The following is a 25,021-nucleotide window of genomic DNA, read 5'->3' on the forward strand; positions in this document are numbered from 1 at the left end:
TAAATAAAAATATTATGAAGTTAAAATATTGTTAGAATATAATTTTTTAATATAATTTTTGTTTTGGAAATTGAAAAGGTTAAATTATATTTTGGATTTTGTTTGGAAGTTTAAGAAAATTGTAATGATTAAGTAATGATTAGATAAAAAAGTTGAAAAATTGAAATTGAAAAGTGTTTGTGTTTGTAATATTTAGATATTGAGATGAGATAATAGACTTTCATTATCCAAACCAGACCTATATGTTTACAGTTTAAATAGACATTCACATACAATTTAAAATGAAAAAAAATCTATTTATCGTCATTTTTATCATCATTCTCATAACATCCATTAATGTTGTATTAAATTATATGTCCACAATGAAGAGCTTTGTTATTTATCATCCCTCAATACGACACACTATACTTATTTTTATTTTTTTTTGGTTTTATTCTTTCTAAATTAATTGAGTTCTTTCTACTCATCATTCATATACCACACATTTGGTTAGAGAAAAAATAAAAATAAAAATAAAAAATAAAAAATTACGTGTGATGTGTGGTGTGCGGATGAGTAGTAAAATTTTTTTCACAAGTAAAATATAATAAATAGTCTCTAATTATTTAATACTATATCATGAGATGATAAGAAAATAATGAGTAATAATATACATAAAATAATTATATATAAAAAAAAAAAACACAAAAAGATGGTGCAAAAGTGAAAAGACTCTCATTTTCCCACATTTTATAAATTTTAACGCCTTCTTTCCTTCGGTTCGGCCTCGTCAAGTCCCGTTTACCACTTGCTAAGTAGTAGTTCTTACTTCTGAGTCCTACTGCTGGAGTCGAAAACCCTCCTTAAGCCCTCATTTCAATTATGTTCCTCCAACGCACCACCCTTCCGTGGAAATCCCTTCATCTCCGGCGATACACCCAATCAACCGCCACAGCGGTTCTCCTCCACGACGCCGGTTCCCCTCTGACCCTGCTGGAAGGGGAGGAGGAATCCTTCCCTCGCCCCGACCCCAAGTACGCCGAGACGATCGTCGCGATTCCTCGCTCCACCTCCGGGAAGAGCATCGCCGCCAAGGAGCGCAAGGCCGGGCGCCTTCCTAGCATAGTTTTTGAGCAGGAGGATGGCCAGCACGGCGGCAACAAGCGCCTCATCTCCGTTCAGAGCAACCAGATCCGCAAGCTCATCAACCACCTCGGCCGCATCTTCTTTCTCTCCAGGCTCTTTGATCTCGAGGTCAGGTCTGCCGGCTTTGACTCCGTCGACATTGTGGAGAAGGTCCGCGTTTTGCCTCGCAAGGTATTCTCTTTCTATTTCTTCCTTTCTTTGGGTGTTTGGTTTCCGATAAGTTTTGGGAAAATGGTTGACATTTCGAAGTTCAGCTTAGGGCTTTGTTGTGTTCTGGAATTCCTCCATTTGAGATAGTTGTGGAAAAAATGAAATAAATTTAGACCTGTGGCTTTTGTTGAAGATATTTGGATTGTACCATCAAATATTTGGAATTTTATATTACAACTTTTACTTCATTTCTTATTCATATATTTGAGATTCCATCACTTAGGTGAAACAACATCGAGTAAGGACTGAATGGCATACATGGAATTTGTTGACCAAGTCTAATAATCGAATGACTAGAGAATTTCATTTTACCTACTTATAAGAAAAAAATTTCATTTACTACCTGGTCAGGGCATATGCTAGTCATATTGCAGTGATTGAGTAGTTAGAAACAGAGTTAAGGGTTACATGGATATTCCATGAAAACTGAATTTCTCCATTCTGCTTCATTTGAGATTTTTATGTCTAGACAGCAATGTCATCTTGAAGGTCACCATTTAAGAATGAATAATGCTAGAAATTATACCACTGTCCAACCATTATCTCATTCTGCTAGCACTAGCAGAGAGTTTAGTAACATTTGGTCTTTTTATCTTCGTTAATGAGAATTGATGCAAGGCTTGAATTATCCTAGGTGCACTTGCGGGAGACTTATTGCCGAGAGCCTGTGCACCCCTGGGATTAGTTGGGATATTGTTCCTGTACACCCTGTGCCAATAAAAAATAAATAAGAATTGATTCAAGGGTTATTAAATTTTGCCACATCAATAGAGTTGGATAATGGTGAGATAGTTTCTTGATTTCTCTTTTAGGGAATTGTGAACTTGAAATGCGGGCCATCATGTGAACCATGCACACTATTAACTATGTTGGTAGCTCCAAAAAAAAAGTACCTTTTAATTTTGGGTGAATTCTTGCCTATATAAAAAAGGTGAATTCCTAGAAATTTTTTAGGTTGACTAAATAGGGCCATCCAAAGTAGTTTCTTACTGTATGAAGTGTTTTTTTGTTTTTTTTTTCATATGATATTCGGGTTCAATTTGGTTAATCTCTGGGTAATTGGCCAGCTTCATCTCCATGCTGCCACAGATGCACCACTCAATGTTACTTTCATTAGGGCCCCATCACATGCTTTCTTGAAAGTTGACGTTCCTCTTGTATTCAGAGGAGAAGATGTATCCCCTGGACTGAGGAAAGGTAAGCCAGCATGTAATTGTGCTTCTATTTACATTTCATATCCCAATTATGTCCTGGCATGACTGAGTCGAAACAAGCTTTTATGTCTATAAATATGATCTTTTCTCATGAATTATTGCCTATTTTCATGGATCAGTTCTTTAATTTTCATTCTTTGCATCTGTTGAGTATGGCAAAGCACAAGATGCCGAGTTTGGAAATATCAAAAACAATTTTTGTTACTGGTTTTTATCTGCTATGAATAACTAGTTTAGTAATGTGCTTAGGAAAAAAAAAACTAGTTTGGAAATATATGGTATTCCTGTTGTCTTAGCATTAACACCGTGAGGCTTATGCTGAGTGTTGATATTTATTAAATTCAAACGGTGGAAGAATTCATTTCTCATGAGTTTAGAGATTTGGTCCTCAGTACTCTTCCCCCTTCTTCTTTCCCTCTCCATATGCTCACACGCACAAAACATTTTTTTCATTTGGTTTTTCCCTCTATTCTATTAGTTTCTAGAATTTTGTCTTCCCATTGTACCAAAATCCTCTTCAGTTAATATCTTGGTGTAGTCTATTTCTATATAATTGGGTGTAGTAGGCGGTTTTCTTTCACTGGCCATTTTTAATAAACTTAAAACCCAACTTTTGGATCTTTTTTGTAATCAATAAAATTTATTGATCATCATAATTAGGCATAGCCCAAGTACATAGGTAGGACACGAGAGAAATACGTAATTACAACTTGCAGACAAAAAAAGAAGCATACAAGTCATTAAAACAATCCCCCTCATTAAAGCGATGTGGTGTATGATTTCTATATACATCATGTGGTGTTTGTGGCAAGAGCGTAATGACCGGACGTTCGAGGACAATGAGAGATTGATGGAGGAATTGAAAGCTTACTTTATTAGAACTCTTTGTACTTGGGCCATTGTGGTGGACTTTAATGGCGTAGATTTTCATGATTTCCTTGTATCTATTGCTCCTACTTGACTAGGACAACTATAAAACACTGTATCAGGCTTTGCCTATTCTTTGATTAATATATATATATATATATATATTTACTTATCAAAAAAAAAAAAAAAAAAAAAATCCCCCTCAAATACAATAGCCTTAGCCCAAAGTAACAAAGATTGTAAAAATAAGTCTCTTATCCCACACACAACACCCCCCCCCCCCCCCCCCCCCCCCCCCCCCCCCCCCCCCCCCCCCCCCCCCCCCAAAAAAAAAGAAAAAAAAACACGCAACAAAATAAATGATCATTCTCTATTTTCAAAACATCTTCCATTCCTCTCAGTCCATATACACCACATAAGACATAGAGGCACCATCTTCCAAACATCCGCTATTTGGCAATTTCCCATATTCCAGTCCACAAGCCAAAAGATCCACCACTCTCTTAGGCATCACCCAAGCAGTGTCCAGCCTTAGAAAACTTTCATCCCGTAGAGCCCTTGCCGCAGTGCAGTAGAGAAGATGGTCTGTTGATTCGCCATTCCATTTACAAATAAAGCACCAATCTATTATGAAAAAACCACGCTTCCTCAACTTGTCTATGGTCAGAATTTTCCCATGAGAGGCCATCCAACCAAAAAAAGCAACCTTTTTTTTTATAGGTAAAAAGAAGTTTTATTGATCCACGTAAATAGGCAAAACCCGAGTACACAAGAAGTATACAAGAAAGAGTCTAATTACAAAACTACGTGCTACTAATATTAACATACAAATCGTTTAGACTCGTTCCATTCCATACAATAGAAGAGGCCCAAAGCAACAAAGTATGTAAGAAAAAGTCCCTTAAACTGTCTGGGGAGTGCTCCCTATCCTCAAAACAGTGGCCATTTCTTTCGTTCCATGTGCACCACATTAAGCATAAAGGTACCATCTTCCATACTGTAGCGATCTGGTGATTGCCCCTAATCCCTCGCCAACAAGACAATAGATCTATCACCCTCTTAGGCATGACCCATGCAATACCAAGTCTCAAGAAGATTGCATCCCACAATATCTTAACTACTTCGCAATGAAGAAGAAGGTGATCCGCTAATTCGCCGTTATGTTTGCACATGTAGCACCAATCTGTTATGTAGAGTCCACGCTTTCTTAACTTATCGATTGTTAAGATTTTACCATGGGAGGCCACCCACCCAACAAAAAAAGCAACTTTTAGAGGCACTTTGCTTTTCCAAATACACTTCCAAGGGAAGAGAATGGAAGGATGAGAAAACATAATATTATATAAGGATCTAACTGCAAAATTCTTGTTCTGTCGGTGCATCCACAGCAGTTTGTCCTCCACACCACATTCCAAATTCAAAGCATACAAGGTGCTGTAAAAATCAGAAATGTCTCTCACTTCGCAGTCTTGAACTGCTTTGATAAATGGTACATTCCACTGCAACAGGCCATTCGAGGAAACCATATAATCAGCAACAGAAGCTTCAAATGCAATTCTGAAGAGAGAAGGATAAACCTCCTTTAAAGCAACGTCTCTGCACCAAACATCACCCCAGAATCTGACCCTAGTACTGTGCCCCGCCACAAATCTGAAATTACAAATGAAATCCTCCCAGCCCTTCCTTATAAATTTCCATCCTCTCACACCATACGATCCACACACTTCATTAGAATTCCAACCTCCCCAAATTTAGCATCAACCACAATCCTCCATAAAGCATCTCTTTCTTGGTGATACTGTCACAACCATTTCCCAAGCAAGGCCTTATTGAAAATACTCAACTTTCTAAGTCACAACCCTCCACAAGAAAGGGGTGTACAAATCTTGTCCCATTTGATCAAATGGAACTTTTTATCATCCCCCAACCCACCCCACAAAAAAGCACAGAAGATTCTTTCCATCCTATTAGCCAGTCCAACCGGAATTGGGAATAATCAAAGAAAGTACGTGGGGGAGATTAGATAGCATACTCTTAATAAGGGTGATTCTTCCCCCTTTAGAAAGATACATCCTTTCCAACCAGCCAATCTATTCTTAATTTTTTTGATGACACGATCCCAAATCACCTTGGATTTATGAAGAGCCCCCAGTGGAAGGCCGAGGTACTTCATAGACAAACAAGAAACCTTACAACCCAAGATTTTAGCCAAATCTCCAATATGATTTACCATGCCAACTGGTACCAATTTGGATTTAGACAAGTTCACCTTTAGGCTGGAAACTGCTTCAAAGCAAAGCAAGTGAGCTCTCAATGAATGAAATTGATTAGGATCCGGCTCACAAAGAATTAAGGTATCATCGGCGAAGAGGTGGGATACATTGACACTCCCAATAGAAGTACCACCCACTGAAAATCCAAACAAGAAAGACCCATCCACCGCTGCCCCCAACATGCTGCTCAATACATCCATAACTACTACAGAGTAAAGGAGATAGAGGATCTCCTTGTCTCAAGCCACAGGAGCTGTTGAAGAAACCCTCGGGAGTGCCAAAACCAAGAATCTGGTGGTTTGTTGGAACGCAAGGAATATTTGATTCCGAATTAAGACAACATAAAAACCTTCGAAATTCTTTAATTAATGAATGGAAAAACTGGCTAAAGGTTCTCCCCAAAGTCAAATCTGCCAAGAATATAGACCAAGAAGTCCCAGTTAACATGATCAAATGCCTTCTCCATATCTAATTTACAAAGAATACCTGGCTCCGGATTGATTCTACTATCCAAACATTCATTAGCAATGAGAAACGAACCCAAAATCTGTTTCCCCTTAACGAAAGCATTTTGTGGCTTCGAAATAATCTTTTCTATGACCGTGCTCATGAGATTGGCAAGAACCGTGGATATGATCTTGTACACACCACTCATGAGGCTTATAGGGCGAAAATCTTTTACCTCCACAGACTCGGCCTTCTTTGGAATGAGGGCTATGAAAGTTGCATCAAGGCTTTTCTTGAATTTCATATCTCTTGGACTTTATTTGACAGAATATTGTTAGATTGCTAACTTTTACTCTTGGAGGCATAGTTGGACGTAATGATAAAATGTGATTCCAGTTTTGTAATGGAGGGGTTAGAGCTGCTATATCACTTAAAAAGATAAAGTGATGTTAAGAAGGTCCAACTATTCAGTTAGCAGATTCACTTTACATGTTAGCAGATACACTTTTCATGTTAAGAAGGTAAAGCGATGTAAGATGAGAAGTACAGACAGACTACTGTCTACTGAGATCTTTAATGGATGGAAGTTTAATTTGATGACTCAAGAATTTATGTTCTCCTTTACAGTCAAGGTGACTCAATCGATTTAACATGAACATGTGTCGCACCCTTTTTCAGGTGCAAACAAGCTTAGAGGATAGGTTTATCTTGTAGGTTTTATGTTTTTCCCTCAAGTACTCCTCGCTTGCAAGTGGTGATCATACTCCAGCTACATGGTATATGTTTCCCATAATATCACTCCTTTATTTTCTTCTTCTTTTTTTTTTTAATTTTTTTTTAAGTAATAAACTTTATTGAAACGAATGAAACTAGGCGAAGCCCATATACACAGGAAGTATACAAGATGAGACAGCTAATTACATTCTAGAAAGCTGATATTATGTTTCCCATAATATCACTCTTAACTTATGGTGAACGCCATTTATGTTTAAATTCGTGTGGCAGGAGCTTATTTGAATACCATCAAGAGAACTGTTAAGTATCTGTGTCCAGCAGATGTGATCCCTCCTTATATTGATGTTGATCTGAGTGAAATGGACGTTGGCCAGAAGGTGGTAATGGGAGACCTAAAGGTTCATCCAGCCTTGAAGCTTCTTCAGTCAAAAGATGAGCCTGTTTGTAATATTGTGGGATCCAGGGTATCTGATCAAAAGAAATCTAAATAAACAGCTTCTTTTATTGAGGTTGATGGCATGGCCCCTTTATTTGTTTACAAAATTAGCCGCAGTCATCAGATGTCGCTGAGCTAACATGTATCACACATCGACGTTTTGTTACAAATTTGTTGGTCGTAGTAGGGCGCATAAGGGCATGAAATGTGAACGTAAGCTCCACGACCCACCCCCTCACCTTTTCTTTTGATTTTCTTTCATTTTTTTTTTCTCATTTCCCATTTTCATGCTGTTTTTTGGATTGAAATGTTGTGGTGCAGTGCGTTAAATGGATGTCATGGGGGGTGGTCATTTTTGCTAGTTCTCTTATTTTGTCTACCATTCTCGCCTCTAGGCTTGATTATCAGATAATTAAGATGATCATGTCTCCATATTCATTCTCAAGTTAAATTTTCTATTTAAAAAATAAAATCTTGAAAACTCAAAAATTTTAAATAGAAAGAGCAACCTTATTAAATATAGCAATTTTCATTTAATCATAATAAAATTGGAGAGATGGTGTGGGCTCACTCCAAACTCGTAGGTCTCGTTTGGTTATATAGATAAGATGAGAAGAGAAATCTGTAAATAATAATGAAATTATTTGTGAATAGTTGTGAAATAGTTTGAATTAAGATGTTTTATGAAATTTTGGAAAATGAAAGAAAAAATTGAATAAAATATTATAAAATTAATGATTTTTTATAATATAATGTTTAAATTTAATTTTTGTTTTTGGATTTGAAAAAGTTCATTATTTTTTGTGTTTTATTTGGAAGTTTAGGAAAGTTGTAATAATTAGAAGACAAATTTGAAAATTTAAAACTGAAAAATGTTTATGTTTGAATAATATTTGGATGTTGAGATCAGATAGGATGAGAAGATACTATCTGTGAAATCAAATGGGGCCTTAATATTTTAAATTATCTGATAATTATTGATAAGTCTTTCATAATGTTTCAAACTTAAATGATTTTCATGTTATTTATTACAGGATTAGATGACGTTGCTTAACAAGAGTATAGGTTATAAATATAGATGCTTTAGCTTGCAAATAAAAGAAAGAGATGCTTAAATGAGAAGAAAATAATGGTATAGAGGAACCACCAAAATAATAATAATAATGATAATGATGGTATAGAGAAACGAAGAAAATATGTGAATGGAGTATTATGGACCTTCCATGCAACGAGGACTCGTGTGTTTATATATTTATGTATGTATATTTACTAGCAACCAGCGTTGTACAAAAATTCAAAAATCCGATTCCGATCCCGCACCATTAGAGTCAGAGTCAGATTTTTATTTATTTTTTGTCAAACTCAGGGTGGTTGTCTAACCAACTCCGCTCGACTCCATCTCTAACACCAATATTGTACATATGTCATAAAAATATGTATTACTTATATATTGATCATGAATAATGATACACACACATCACATTTTACAATAATGTTTTAAGATGAATGTAATTTTTTAAAGTGATGTTACTTTTATAAGTTATTTTACCAAAATATTCATCATTTAAAATATAATTGTGTAAAGTGTTTTGAAAAAGAATTATGTGCAAATCATTTTTCATTTATACTTATATAAAGTCTATAAGTTATATAGTTAAATTAAGCACTATACTAGTATGTGTTAATTATTATATAATACTATAATATAAATAAACTAATAACTTAGTATATGTAAACATCATAGTATATTACTACCATACATAGTCAAGTATAGAATAAGTTAGACATTAGTATAGAAATAAGTCTAGTATAATAAGTTAATAACACGTAATACTATAGTATAATAACATGTAATCAGACACTTTTATAAGTTTAGTATAAAAATAAGTTAAAGACAATATATTCCATGTCTAGTATAGAAATAAGTTAGATACCAGTATAAAAATAAGTCTAGTGTAATAAGTTAATGACATGTAATACTATAGTATAATAACATGTAACTAGATACTAGTGAATTAGTATTTATTAATAATCAATACTACAATTAAACTTAGTACTGGAAAAAATTATAAAAACCATAGATAAAAAAATCTATAACTAAAACAAATAAGAAAATTAAATTTAGGATTTAAAAATAGGGCCTGGTTTAGGATTTAGGGGAAAAAGCCCAAAATAGGATTTAGGGCACAACTTGGAAAGGGAACAAGTGAAGGCTACCTAATATTTGTTTTTATCTTATTGGTGTGTAGTTGATTTCAATTTGTGTTGTTTAATTTTGTTGGTTGTTGTTGTTGTAGTTGGCTTCTATTTGAGTAGTGAATGATTGGATGATGGGTATTTCTATTGGACCATGATGGCCCATGATTGCTCTTATTTGTTAGTTGTTATTTGGGGACTTGGCTAGATGGTTAAATATTCATTTTATTGTTTTTAGTTGATTTTGAAGTTTGAGACTCTAATATGAAATTATGAATGATAGTATATAAAAAATAACCTAAAGTAAAGGGCCTACGGTATATTTTTAATTATTTTAAATTTTTATTTTTATTTTTCAGGTTTGCATAACATTTGATTTTTTTTTTTTTCATTTCATATAAAAAATCTCTCTAGGCTTTTATTTTTTAAATGTTTTTATTAAACTTGAAACTTGGAAGCCCACAAAAAAAAAATCTATTCTATGTAAAGTCTTGTTTAAAAATAAGCTAAATATCAATAAAAAAATTAAGAATATAATAATAAAAAAACCCAAATTTAACTCTTGAAATCAGTGTCAGAGAGAGTTCAGATTCAAACAATGATAGAGTCAGAGTCGGATTTAGGAGATATTAACTCCGATGCAATCGGTGCTAACCTTTACTAGCAGCCACAAATAATAATAATAATAATAAAATAAAATCACAAACAAAACTTTCCTGTTTCTATGTTTGCAGAGCGTACCATTTCGCCTATGTTTAAGACAACTTTTCTTCAAGAAAACCTTTCTCACTCCCTAGGAATCCTTCTCTCAAAAACTGAAGGATGCAGAATATACGTCTCTCCAAAAAGGCATGTTTATTAGTTTCATTGAACTCGATTAGGGGCATCTTAATACAGCAAAATGCTTTGCCAAACTTCTCTCGGTGTATATTTGTAGTTCTTTTTTTAACCATTTTCCTTGAGATCATATCTGTCACCACTAATTCAATTGAATTGGGGTGCCTTAGGTTACCAGCATACTCAGTTCCAGACTACAATAAAACCCAGAATGAAGCTGTCGTTTGCTTATAGCAACTACATATATGCACCAACAACATTGTTGACATTGGAATAATCTAAAATAAAAAAGAAATAAGAGAAACGAAGAAAAACTATCTTTTTGTTTTTCCCACATGGAATACCTTAATATAAACAGGTATTTTCAACTGTTCATTGAGAAGATTACACCATTTCAAAGTACTAAAAAAGTGGAGGGCATTCAAGACTTTGAGAAACCATCTAGCACGCCTGTCACACAAGTAAAAACAGAGCATCAAACCAACAACTTTACCGGACAGACTCTTCTGATGTACTAGTGTCATGTCCCCTTTCCCTCTTGAAGCTTCCATCTCTCTGCAGTAGAATATTTTTTTATTTTAATTACTTGGTGTAGTTTGAAAATAGGAGATGACAAATTGTACCCAAGTATCCGACCTTTGAACAAGTAGCTATATCATAAACGACAATCTTCCATGAAATAGATAAAAACATAAGAACCTGTATGTCCTGCCACTGGAAGGCGAGTTTCTGTGATAGTGATGGCAAAACTGGAGAACCCTCACCGCTTTGAGATTCCCCACACCAGGCATCCTGAACTTGGGCTGCATACTGCAAGTTCCAGAGAACATCCTCAATGGAAGGTCTATCTGCTGGGTCTTTACGTAGACACCTAACACAAATCTCCATCATTGTTCGTAATGATTTGTCCAAGCAAGCCTTGTGCACTGCTGGATCAACCATACTCCTTCGAGCTGCCTCATCAGCTGCAATGCATGCTTGTAACTGCATGGTGTTCAAGAGTTGTACAAAGTCATGCACACATTACATGAGATACTCGATTTTTTATTTTTTTATTTATACAATAATTATTAACCAGAATTCTAATAGCCCATGGCAAGTAAATAAAATGACATATTGAGAATGGAACAACACTTATGGAGCTAAAACTTTGTGGCAGGGCAATATCAATATTCCCTGTATTATTCAATTTGATTGTAAAACATCAAAGGGCCATATCAATATAACCCCTCCTTCACTGTGCTCATCCTCTCTGGAGGAGGATGGAACTCAGTTGCGTGGGCAAAATATTGATAAATGCTATTACAGGAACATACAAACTGAAAACAATGAGGGTGGTGGGTAAGAAAAACCAGTGTGATGTTATAATCATGTGGATTTGGGAAGCACTCCAAATATTCATATTGTCTGGTACTAAGAACAGTTGCTTTTTGAACAATACACATGGAGGCCAAAACTTTCATGGTCTATCATTTGGGGCAATTGACCAACCAAGTGTTGCTTTGTTGGAGAGGCCATTCAATGAGAAAGACGTTCATCAAGTGGTTAGAAGGATGACTAGAGACAAAGCACCAGACCCAGATGGTTTTACTATGATGTTCATTCAGTGTTGTTGAGAGGCGGTTAAGGATGATGTTATCAGGGTCTTCCAGGAGTTTTTCTCTTTTGGGAAGTTCAAGAAGAGCCTCAATGCTAACATTCAATGGTGTCTTCCATCATAGTTGAGTACTTGAAACATAGCTTTCTGTAAATTCTTATTACTTCCGTCTCACAAAGACATGCAGTTAACTATCTGAAACATGGGAATTGATGTCCACACTCGTCGTCTCCTTCAAGCCCTAGGGTTACAACAGCCCTCTATTTTCTTTCAGCAAGACGCAGCCTCCATGGGATCCCACGCATGGCAGCTCAGCCAGTCCCACCTCCAGGCCAAGCATTACCCATCGGAAACAGCTTCTCTATGCGTAGCAAGCAACCCGTAAGCCCATAGCCCCTCCGTTCCTCAACCGTAAACCACTGCTCCTCAGCCATTCATCGTGCCACCACCGTAGCCCACCCTTAAACCTGCAGCGGAGCCACTGTAAGCCATTTTTGCCTCACGTAGTCGCTGCAACAAGGTCAAAAACTACACCACAGCAAGCCACATGCAGCAACCATCATGGCAAACAACATCCCGCACCCTACTGCATCACACCAAGCACGCTGCCAGCTGCTGAGTGCACCGAGCTGACCCACCGTGAGACCACTGCAAGCCTCTGCCAGAAGCAACCAAGTCCTCCAGCTTCAAATCACTCCTATGGAAGCACGCACACAGAAGAGGAAACAGCAGCCAGACATGTAGGGGTGCACCCGTCTCCAGTCATGGCCAGCCCCAATTCACGTCAACCGCTACAGCCTTGCTCCACGTCACGCACCTCCCGATTTAGGTATGACAAGAAAGTATGCAAGTAAAATATGATGAGGTATGATTGTTACGATACGTAATGGCCTATGTTATGATAGTGAAGACAGTGCCATGAAGTTAAGGGGCACATTGCATTGCCAGGATAGACACGCTAGTAGTGCACCTAGTTTGTCATCTTTATGTATGGATTTCCAACCCGTGGCCATGAGTAGAATCAAGATCTTCAAGATTTGCTAACCCTAACTCACGGGGGTCAACAGTAGATACCGGCCAATGAACACAATTGAAAGATAAGGCATTTTATGCAAAGTTCAGATTATGTTATTTACATATGTAACTATGATTATGCATGTTTTCCAAGAAACCCTATGTTTATATTATGTTTACTGTATGATGTGTTGTTTATGGAGTATTCGACTCATTTTTGTATGTTTGTTTTAACCACCCCATGTGAGGATCTTTATGAAGATGGAACTGCAAGACAGGACTTGGCTTAGGGAGGCGAGGCGGAGGCCTAGACAGTTATGACTTGCTTAGTTTTATGATTTTCAATTTAATAAGTTATTTTGTTAAGCACACGAGACTTGATTGATTATAAGTACTTTCATAGACTCTTTTTTATATATTTAGTGTTTTAATAAATGATGACTTTGTTTATTTTATGGAATCCTTTGTACCTGGCGCTTCATTAAGAAGAAAAATTTTCAAAGGCAAGGTTAGTAGCTTACTGGTCCCTCTATTTTTTTAAATAGATGTTATTCACAACCCTAGGGGAATTGGGTGTTACAGCCCAATCATGACAATTAAATGATAAACCATTTTGACAACAAAGTAAACTGAATTCACCTCGCATCTCCTAACTATGAGAACCATATAACTGGTTGTCAATGATACTTTTCTGTTTAAAATGAGAAATGCACAATAAATTCAAGAAAGATTTTGAAAAGGAAAAAGAAATAACAGAACCATTCTTACCCGATCATTTAAAATGGTCACTTCATTGCTTAATTTTAATCGTCTCCCAAGAATGATTTCGAGCAATATCACTCCAAAGTCGTAAACATCATTCTTGTCCTCATCTTTGACCCTGTATAGTAATATTTGAAGACAAGAATATCATGAAAAAAATGTGTATTATAACCACCATAGCAACACTACCCCGTGTGTGTGTGGCACCCCCGGGGGGGGGGGGGGGGGGGGGGGTTCAAAAACATATAAATCAATTGTGAATTGGCTTTTTCTTTTTCTTTTGTTCTCCTTTTTTTTTGTGTTTTCTTTTTTTCAGGAAGGACTTGAGAGGTGTTCATAGGAAAATGAGAACAACCACAAGTAGTTTTTTGCTCAAACCCGAGGAAGAGCCATATCTTTCATGCACATGAGGTAACCTCTAAACCTATTAGATAGGTTTCACCATACAACATTTCATTCTTCATCGTATGCTATGAGTCTTTATATCTTGTGACATAATCCTGAAATATTAAAATGTACCACTTCAAAATCTTATGAAGTTTTGACTACAAACCTTGCATTAACAATAGGTTCTTTGGATCCGCTAGATGAAATCCCACGTCCAACCTGCAAGCATGAGAAGGGGTGAGAACAAAACTAAAGTGTTTGCCCTGAGGAAAAGAATAAACTACTCAATGGAAAGGAAAAAAAAAAAAAAAAAAAAAAAAAGCTACCTTTCCCACATTCTCAGCCAATAACGGCAGATTGTAACTGCTAATTTTTGCAACAAGGTTCTGGTCCAATAAAATATCTGTTATTTTAAGATTATTGGAATATACACCAGGTACAATCCCTGTATGCAAAAACTGAATCCCCTTTGCTACTCCTATTGCAGCTGCTACTCGTTGCATCCATGTAAGACACCGTTGAGAATGCCTCTCTGTGAAATGGAATTTAAGAAATAGTGACCAATAATTAAATTAATGTACACTGAATAAAAAATTCAGGACAGAGGACGTCAACTGGTGCTTTGTAGTCACTACACTCTGGCGAGATTTAGAAGCAAATCAATAATTGATTGGGTGGAAACAATTACACATTTTAAAAGCAAATCAGATATTGGAACCCAAAGAAGGCATATAAAAAACTCCATACTAGATCTTTATATATAATCAAAGGTCTATAGAGGAATCATCAACTGTGAGCTAGTTTAATAAAATGGACTTGATTCAGACGAGCCCTTGAAAAGATGTTCACCGACCCCCCTAAGATCTAGCCTAATATGAAGGCAGTACCAGTAATTTAACTTAAATTACCAGAGATCCAGCTCCTTAGCGTGCCATTCGGAACATATTCAAAGACAAGAAATATTCTGCTAACACTTGAATCATCCAAGTAGTATTCGAAGCAGTGTCCCAGAGCACTGACCAAATGGCGATGTCTGAGTTTTGATATCAGCTCTATATGAGGCATCACGTTTTCAGTACTGTGGCTTTTTTTCATTTTCAGGCATCGAACAGCTACAATAGTACCATCCTTTAATCGGCCTCTGTACATCTGAGGACATGAAAGAAGCAACAACATTGAATTATTAGGAAAATTCTATATGATGAACAACAGGAAACATATTTGGGTAAACATGAAAGAAGAAAGAGCATTGAATTATTTGGAAAAGTCCAGACGATGAACGACAGGAAATGTATTTGATAAACAACAGACCATATTGCATACTTATAAGAACCAAAAGAGTTGTGATAAATAAAACAGTATTAATAAACCTATCTTGTAAAAATTTGTTTCTCTTTTAGTTACTTGTAAATCTTATCAACTAGAGTGGTAAGCATATTTGGCAAATAAACACAGGAATTCCTCATACTGAAATGGTGTGCATGTGGAGCCCTTTGTTTTATGGTATAAATATAAGATCAAATTTGAGATTGTATTCTGTTTTATGGTATCAGAGCTCTTTCTTGTCTATCAGTTTTTTTCTTTCTTTTTGTTCCTTTAAGAAAAGGTGAGTGAGAGATAACTGCCACTAGAAATGTTTCGTCTACCAGAGTACTTGGTTCTATTTCTTCTTTCTCAACTTCTTCATTTACAAACCTCTATTATTTGTTTATGATCAACTTGACAAGAGAAAACTATCTCTCAAAAGTGCAAACTTTGCCCTATCCAAAGGTTCAACACCTATCCTCCACTGGTAAAAATGTTAACTACCACAGTCCCAAATCCAACCTTTCTTCTTAGCACAGTAGAAAATCATTTAGAATAATTAGCGAATGATATAGACTTGGGATAAGTCAAAGTCCATTTTTGTAATTAGCAAATTGAGAATGCTCTAAAATAATTAACAGATTCTAAAATACCATTGTAAACCAATATTAGGAAGATTTATAACTAATAGAGACTTCAGATAAGTCAAATTGTCAAAGTCCAAATTTGTTAGGGTTTTGGTTTGAGGTCGCCGCCTATACATGGAATATAGCGTGAGAATTCACCTAGGGTCGTATGGCATACGTAGACAAGAGAAAATTCTTTCGAATTTCTGAAGCTTTTTGCTACACGTCTGAGAGGAATTCAAACAAAGGAGGTTGACAACTTCAAAAGCAAAATATGAGAGCATCCTGGCAAAAAATCTTATTTTTTCAACAAGACTTGCGATATATAATACTTAACTAATGTTTGACTTCTGAAAATCTGAAAAAGATCTAATCTTGTTAATTCTGTATGTTTTGAATAACGAAATCATGGTAACCAACAATTTTATCTTAGTAGGAAAGTTCTTAACAAATTCTAGACGTCCTCACAAAGCAAGGATGTTGGCAAGAAAGTTTTTCAATTGTACTATATATGAAGAAACAACCTAATTTTTTCATTTAAAATTATAAAAAAAAAAAAAACCTAATTTTTCATTTAAATAGAGAATAATGACACCAGAAAAGTAAGGCAAACACTTTAAGATCCATGAACAAAAGGAAAACTGGTAAGTTAGAATTGCTTAACAGTGACAACAATAACATAAAATATTATGGTAAAATGCATGAAACATAGTATATCTTTTAGTAATAGTCAATAAATAACAAAATTATGCAATAAAGCAAAATTGTATGAATTTGAAAAAAGAAAAATCCAGCCATTTCTTTTTTATTTTTATGGAATTCATCAGGAAAAAGCAGTTATATATTGCAACTTAAATCATACTGATGATGGTTAATCAAGGCAGTTCCATACTAGAAACTATCAAATTAACATACGAAATATCTAAAGGAACCCCAAAACTTTCATGATTGAAAAGAAAATTTGAGCATTGATGCTGCTTTATATCAAAGTATCCGCTATATTGTAAACCGGATTTGCATACCTCCCCATGAGAACCTTCACCCATAAAAGCAGACGTGTCAAAGTTTTTTGTAGCCACCTCAAGCTCTTCCAAGGAAAAGGTTCGATAAGCAGGAAGGCCAAGTGCTCCCAGCTTCATTGTTTGTGATATATACCCTTAAGAAAAGGACAAATAAATCATATGTCAGATACATGATAAGTAGGAAGCCTTGACTGCATTTCGTTAATTTTTCCCCATCAACTATTTCTAACAATTAAGATCCTTGAACCAATTGTACAGGAAAACTAAAATACATACTCTTTTGTTTTGAATATCTTCTAATTCAACTAAACAAAATCTAGAAGTACAACTACGTAGGTTGACGGAAAAAAAAAATTTCTTTGCCATGCAACTCTATAAGGAGCTGTATTCTCAGCAAGTTATTTTTAACTCTGATGAGTCTTCTCCTATTCTTCCTAATGTAAAACAAAAGTCACTTCAGTTTTCATAAATGTCACTGAGAATTCGTTTTTTTATATGTTGGGCAGAATTTCGATATGAAAAATAGTAGAGCAGAATTTATTTGTCATTGACTAAAAGAAACTAAGCAGAGTTCAGGGTCTCCTTTTAAGTTTTGCTACATGAAAAAAATGCAAAAATAACCTTAATAAAACATATACATATGAGCGCATTCCTCCATATAGTATTATCAAAGTGAAAGAATATGACAATTTGTGGTATTAAAGCCAATAATGCAACATTTTTAACGTAGAAGAACCTATTTATTTTGCTTTAAAACATATATTCCTCTTGTTATTATAATAACAGAAAAAACAGTCTATTTGAGCATGAACAAATCAGTCTCTCCACTTCCATGAATAAATATATGCAAATGGGTGTCTACCACTACGCACACAATCAAATACTCATACATGCATACAAACATCTACACACACATTTGTTGTATGAGAGAAAGGAGGGGGAGAGAGAGTGAGAGATGAAATATACTTGCATCAGAAAGTATGTTTGAAGAGTACCCTGCCGATGCATTCTCTTCTATTAATCTTGTCAGGGGTTTTTTAAATTTTGTTGCTCTCTTGGCATTAATTCTTCTAACAATCAAGAAAATTGGTCCAAGAAGTGCAATTCCTCCAATAATTCCTCCAATTATACCCAAGGCAATAACCGCTTTAGAAGCTTCTCTCTGTTTCAATTGATGTGGAGGAATGCCAGCAGCTAAGGCTTCATTGTGGCAAAATGAAAATGGATGTTGGTTTTGCTTTCCAGTAGCCAAACAATTCCTAGCATACAGAACGACCCTTTCGTTGGAATCAGTTAGTAGACAGCTAGGTAATCTTCCAGTCAAAAGATTTGAGGACAAATCCACAAATTCAAGGCCTGGACTACACGATAGGTTTTCAAAAAGCATTCCTGTGAATCTGTTCCCTGCAGCGTTCAGATAAGTAATAGAAGGCAGCGCTAAGATTGATGTGGGGAACGGCCCAACAAATGTATTGAAAGATATATCCAGAAGTCGAAGCTGATAATAGGAGCTCACTTCAACAGGAATGCCAGACCTAAACCTGTTCTTGCTCAGGATAAGGGTGACCAACTTGCTACCGAGTTGAGGAAACTGAGGTCCAAAAGCATTATCTTCCAAGTCAAGCACTTGAAGGTTTGTCAAATGTTTGAAGTCAGGGACAGCTCCGTAAAATTCGTTATGGGAAAGAGCAAGGACTCTAAGATTTTCCAAATTACTCAATGTACTTGGCAGAGACCCATTGAACAAATTCTTCTTCAAACTTAAAACAGTCAGAACTGAAAGTGAACTCAACCAATCTGGTAGCTGGCCACAAAACATATTGTCATCGAGTATGAGTGTCTGGAGGCTTGTTAGGGATGAAAATTCTTGAGGGATGGTGCCATCTAGGAAGTTAGAACTGACATTAAGAATTTCTATAGATGAAAGCCGCGCAATTTTACCAGGTAAAGTTCCCCATAAACCGATAGAAACCAATGTGAGGACTTTGAGGTCGGGAAGCTTAACTAGTGTTGTTACGAAGGAATCCAATGAGAAATTCCGAGGTAAAAGTGGAGCTCTCTTGTTGCCAATTATATGCAGCTGGGTTATGGTTTCTTCATAGCATACAACAGTTAAAGATGGATTTGGTTCGGTGTTGCAGAAATCTGTATTATTATTCCAGCTGCTTAAAATGAATGGAAAGTTTAGAAGTCTTTGAATTCTTAAGAGGGCCTGAGCCTGAGAGGAATGCAGTTGCTCTGAGTAATTAATAAAAGGAAAAATAATAAAAAGAGCTAGAAGCAAAGACTGGTGGAACATTTTTGCCATTGACGGTATATGCAAAACCAGTTGTAGAGGCAAGGCACAGGAAGCATTACAGAGCTTTGAAAGACCAAAAGATTAGAGCAAAGTTGAAAGTTCGCATCAACAAAACTGGTTATGATATTCTAGCCAGTTTTTAAAGAGGAGTGACGTTCATATCTGCTTAGCTACTGGAGCTCAAGTTCCCATGTAAGAAATCCCTGCAACCAAATTTATGCAATAAAGCAAAAGTTACTAAGGACCCAAAATGAAAAACAACAAAAACCAAAAATCTTATGGCTTGTCAATTCCCAAAACTTATAATCCTATATATTATGGCAAATAGACAAGATTTTTCAGGTTAAAATTGCATTATTAGATTGATTATGTTTTAGTATGAACGTATAAATCATATGTAGCTGGAATAGTTACAGCCAGCTCTACCCCCACAACTTTTTGCTCAAGCCTTCCTCCAGCCTTGTTACCAAAAGTCAATAAAAAATTTAAAAACCAACCAGATCGAGGATTGTGACTTCTAAATGAAGTTAATTACGCAAAACCAAATCCTCCACACCACAATTGGGAATGAAAAAGGAACTAACGACAAATATCCAGCTAACAATAAACACTTCACATGGAACACACATTTCACCAAACTGAAACCCAGCAAGAGAAAACACGCAAACCTCATATTACACGAAAGTCCCTGCAAGTTTTTCAGACGACCCAATTGAACAGAACCCACACACAAAGATAACATGGTGACAGGAAGGTTCTCAACTACACATACATAAACCTGTAAAGGAGAGGCCTCTAAAATAAATCTTACCGACACATGAGAGGCTCTTTCCCAGAGAAATTTCGCGTTTGAGCAAGTACAATTTGGTGACCGGTTCGAAGAAACTGCAAGAGCCAAGTTTTACACAATCCTCCACGCACAACGAGCTTAGTCACAAACCGACAGTCCGACACTACATTTAGCTGAACAATGAAAATGCAACACTTCTACTTTATTTGGCAACTGTTTTGGCATACTTTTCAGAGGTCATAAAAGGAAGCCAAGCCATAGTTGGAGAAGCAAAAGCAAAAGAAAGATTCTAGAGGAGAATGGAACCCCTTTAATTTTCGAGTGTTTTGAGTCTAGTATGTTTAGTTGATGGGATCTTACGTTGTAGTACATTTTAATTATTATAAGGAAAGAAACGTCAAAGAGGTTAAAGGTGCGTTCGGCACAGACTGTAACCTCTCGCTTTCCCTCGCGCTGTCGATTTGTGATGCTGTGGCCCCATGCGAAAATTGCATGCTTTTGCTTTTGGCAGAAGTAATATTATCTATAGTGGTAGAGTAGATAAGTGTTGTAGAGTTTTTTTTTTTTTTTTTTTTTTCTTTTTTAAATAAAGTCTATTATTTAAAAAAATAATATTATATATAATTATTAAATACGTAAATATTTTGTAATCATTTTAAAAGGAATAAAGTTTATTATTAAAAATTAATTTTTTTATATAAATTTTTATATTTATTTTTTTAAAAATGATTGTCACGATTATAACTATTTTTTTTTATTTAAAATTATAATTTTTACATATAAAATTCTCAATATCCTATTTATTCAATTTTTTTTTTGTAAATAATTGCAGAATAATTGCCAACTCACCGACTATCATTTATCTTTTGGCGGCTCCCTTCTCCACTCTCACTTTCTCTTTCTTCTACTAAATCCTGACACTGAACTCTTTAATAATTTATGACCTTTTCTTTTTGTCACCTCTTGCAAGAATAACAATAATAATTTTCAAAAATTAGTTAGAAATCAAAATATCAATTTTCTCAGAAAATAATCTCTGTAATTCTACAATACGTATGGATTACACTCCATATCTATTATTATTATTATTATTATTATTTTAAGATTCTATTTATAAGATACTATAAATTATATACTATTTCACATAATTTAATTTAATTTATATAAAAAATTAAAAATTAATTTTCTTACAAATAAAAACTTATTATGCAAATAATGTAAAATTTTATGATCGTTTGTGAGTAATTTGTTTTAAGAAAAATGCGATTATGCTATCTAAGTTTGTCTCCTTATTTTGACTGCTCATATATTTATTTTTTTTTAAAAAAAATTCTTTACATAATGATTGAAGAAATGACTTTTAGTATATTAGTATATATATATATTTTTTTAAAAATATTTAAACATGTTAAAAAATGTAAAAAGAAAAGGAAGAAAAATATAAAAATGAAAGTTTGTATTGGTAAGCACGACCAGCGATCAAAACTGGGTGACAAACTAGCACCACCATTTTTTTAAATATAAAATAACTACCCCAAATATGGTTAGAGATTATAAATATATGCGCAAGTAATTTTCATTTGTAAAATAATAATAATAATAATAATAATAATAATAATAATAAAAGAGATTTTATTCTCTTGTTTATTCTAAAACAAAACTATTTTTTAAGTTAATTAGATGATGTATTATGATATAAGTAGTTATTATTAGGCCTTGCGCTATATAATTTAGACGTGGACGCAAGTGAAGTGATTAATCATTTAACCTTCGAATATGCTTTGATATATATATATATATATATATATATAATTGGCTTCAGCGATAAATAATTGAACTTTATTTAGAAATAAGATGTGCTGATAAATTATGAAACTTTTGACCCAACTATTTGGCTATATATATTTATAAGAAAACAACTTGATATTTATCAATTATAGACAATACAAAGAATGTTTATAGAGAGCCATACGACTAGGGATACATGAGTAAGAATACTATTACACCACATCTCTATATTTACAACACTTCAAACATGTCTAGCAAGCTTATGAGCAGTCTCATTATCAAGACGATTGTCATGTTAAAGACGGCAATTTTGAAACATTTGCATGAGTCTTCTAGTTTCCTACACTAACACTTTTTGAGGAGCAAAAGAATAACTCAGAAATCATCATTAAAACAATTATTTTCAAGAATGAGATTATGAATCTCCATATTTGCACGTAACTACTGCCTCCTAAACATGACAAGAATTTCAATAGTACTAGGATCAGAAATCCCTTCTTCCATTTTACTAGCTGCCATCACGACATCCCCTATTTGATTGGCTCTTATGTGTTATGTGAAAGAGTCTTACTATTTTGCCACTTGATATGTACAGATGAAGTTATCCCATTGACATAACCTTGTCACGTGACAGTCATGTCATCGACTTTTTATAAAAAAAAAAAAAGTAAAAATAAAACAAAAAATTGTTGCTTGTCGAATTCAAAGTGGCAACTTCATCAGTATACTTCAAATGACAGAGTAGTTTTATCCTACGTGAAATTAATTTTCATTAATTTACAGAAATATTTTGCATTTATTTTTTTAAAACACTTCCATCACAAATTGTAAGAAATCCTGAATCTGGTTAAATTTGGATAATGAGATGAGAATTTTTAATTTGAGATAAAAGTTAAAAGTTAAATAAAATATTAATTTTTTTAATTATTATTATTATTTTAAAATTTAAAAAAGTTGAATTGTTTATTACATTTTACGTGAAAATTTAAAAAAATTATAATGATGAGATGAGATGAGATAAAATTTTGTATTAGAAAAAAACTTCCAGACCTAACTAAGACAAAAGAGATTATTCATTTCTTACACTGATATTTCTTTTTCCAGGAGGAGATTATTAATATTTAATTCCATGCATAAAAACATTTTGGTTATTTCTAATTTCCTTGTCAGGATGATTGGTTCTTCTCATCAAAAACACCTCACATGAAGTGCCATCGATCCCACAGTATTGATCTCTTTGTCCATTATATGAACTAAAGATATTCCACATCACGAATACTTTCAGCTTTAATTCGTTTCATTACAAACCTCTTTTTATTAAAGAGACCTGCCACCGTTTCATATTCTTCTAAATTAAATCTTCACTGTCACTCCTTCTAGAGAGCATGTTTTATACGAAATAAGAATCTTATTGTTCGATGCACTGTGTGAAAAATGTGTCGAATAGTAAAATTTGACATAGCACTGGTCATAAAATCCGATCCAGTTCCGGAACTTGGATTTCGGCCTGAGAAAAAATCCAAGCCGATAACCACATGATTAAACTCGGATACTGCATTTTAAACCCTAAACCCGGATTCAAAACCCGGTACCCTAGTTTTTTTAAAACAATTCCTGAGTCCTGCCTATAAGTTGGTGTTGATTCGCTACTGCATGCCCTCACCATATAATTTTATAGAATGCATATACATATATACGTAAACATGATGCAAAAGGTTTTACGTACATTTCCTACCTGCCATGCTAAAAGCAAGCTGGTTAATTCTCAAATCTCAACGTCCAAAAACTCTTTCTAAATTATTGGATAAACACTCTTTTACTTGCCTAAATTCTTATGTCATGACTACTCAGCAATACGTTGGATCCAGCTAGTGTTCTGGGAATTATTAATTAGTGATTTGGTGAGAAATTTCATCATGCATGCATATTAATAATAACAAATTATTATATATAATTAAAAAAAAAAACTTGGATGGAATTGGATACGATGTGAAGAAGTTGAGAAGAATTTCGACATATCTCCACGATGAATTACGCTCTCACCAACCTTTTGGAAACTCCTCTTCTCATTTTGATTTCATTTTATTTTATAAAATCTTTCTAATGCTATCAATATCATATAAACAATGTAATATGTGCTTTTCATATAATATTATTTTATAAACAATTTTATTTTATAAAATTAAACAAATAGAGTTTGAATGCTACATCAACAATTTTTTCATGAAAAAATACTCAAAACACGTAGGTTTTTATGTTAAAAAAAATGGGGTTCAACCTGAAATTGGCACACGAATTTTTAGAATCCGGATTTATCCGAATTCTTGTCTGAGTCTGACCTAGGATAACCCGGTCTAGATTCCAATCCGGGTTTGAAACCCGGTTGAACAGTAAAGTTTTACACCATTTCATATCAATCTCGTCAAATAATGTATGTGCTTTTATCATTTTTACGCCATTTCATATCAATCTCGTCAAATAATGTATGTGCTTTTATCATTTGTGCATAAATAATGGGATCTCGAAGCCACGTTATGACGTCTGAAGCCTCATCATTTACTCTTCACACTTGTAGCATGGCCATGTTGGTTAAGATATTAAAAATATTTTAGAATATCAATAGTGTTAAAATAATTTGTGAATAATAGTGAAATAGTTTAAGCCAAAATATTTTATTGAATTTTGAAAAATAAGAAAAAGAATTGAATTAAAATATTATTTAAATATAATTTTTTAATATTATGTTTGTTTAGAAAAGTTGTATAGATCAGTTTTGTGTTTTGTTTGAGAGTAAAAAAAAAATTGTAATGATTATGTAATGATTAGATGAGAAAGTTAAAAATTTGAAATTGAAAAATATATTGTGTTTGAGTGATATTTAGAAAGTAAATATATGAGAATATATGAGAATACGTGAGAACAATTGTATTCCTAAACAGACCCTTAGATGCAAGAAAAAAGAGAAGTGCTATTATGTCATTTCAGTTATATATACCGCTCACTTTGCCTCAATTGATGTGGTACAAAAATGTGATATCAAGTGGTTTATTAAAAAAATAAAATAAAAAATAAATTCAAAACAAGATGACAT

The 25,021-nt window shown here is 34.3% G+C and overlaps 2 protein-coding genes across 4 annotated transcripts; one reads left to right on the forward strand and one right to left on the reverse strand.

The window, feature by feature from the left end:
* The first annotated feature begins 753 nt into the window (after positions 1-753).
* Positions 754-7,668, forward strand: LOC122277589 (50S ribosomal protein L25). 2 transcript variants are annotated; one of them, XR_006229037.1, is made up of 4 exons: positions 754-1,296; positions 2,403-2,532; positions 6,815-6,912; positions 7,142-7,284. XR_006229037.1 is itself a non-coding variant. In XM_043087630.1 (3 exons), exons 1-3 carry the CDS (start codon positions 862-864, stop codon positions 7,360-7,362), a joined length of 786 nt encoding a protein of 261 aa, XP_042943564.1. In that variant the 5' UTR covers positions 757-861; the 3' UTR covers positions 7,363-7,668. The 2 variants fall into 2 exon arrangements, 1 of the variants encoding a protein (XP_042943564.1); XM_043087630.1 differs by lacking the exon at positions 6,815-6,912 and having other exon boundaries at positions 757-1,296; positions 7,142-7,668.
* A 2,872-nt stretch (positions 7,669-10,540) lies between these two features.
* LOC122276129 (probable inactive leucine-rich repeat receptor-like protein kinase At3g03770) lies at positions 10,541-20,497 on the reverse strand. 2 transcript variants are annotated; one of them, XM_043085622.1, is made up of 9 exons: positions 20,164-20,497; positions 18,020-19,555; positions 17,054-17,187; positions 15,009-15,249; positions 14,427-14,632; positions 14,267-14,319; positions 13,720-13,831; positions 11,040-11,324; positions 10,541-10,895 (listed from the first exon to the last, which is right to left on the reverse strand). In XM_043085622.1, exons 2-9 carry the CDS (start codon positions 19,359-19,361, stop codon positions 10,830-10,832), a joined length of 2,439 nt encoding a protein of 812 aa, XP_042941556.1. In that variant the 5' UTR covers positions 19,362-19,555; positions 20,164-20,497; the 3' UTR covers positions 10,541-10,829. The 2 variants fall into 2 exon arrangements, with proteins under 2 accessions (XP_042941556.1, XP_042941557.1); XM_043085623.1 differs by lacking the exon at positions 20,164-20,497 and adding an exon at positions 20,021-20,157.
* Positions 20,498-25,021: the final 4,524 nt, after the last annotated feature.

Source organism: Carya illinoinensis, chromosome 9 (assembly GCF_018687715.1).
Source record: "Carya illinoinensis cultivar Pawnee chromosome 9, C.illinoinensisPawnee_v1, whole genome shotgun sequence".
NCBI lineage: Eukaryota > Viridiplantae > Streptophyta > Magnoliopsida > Fagales > Juglandaceae > Carya > Carya illinoinensis.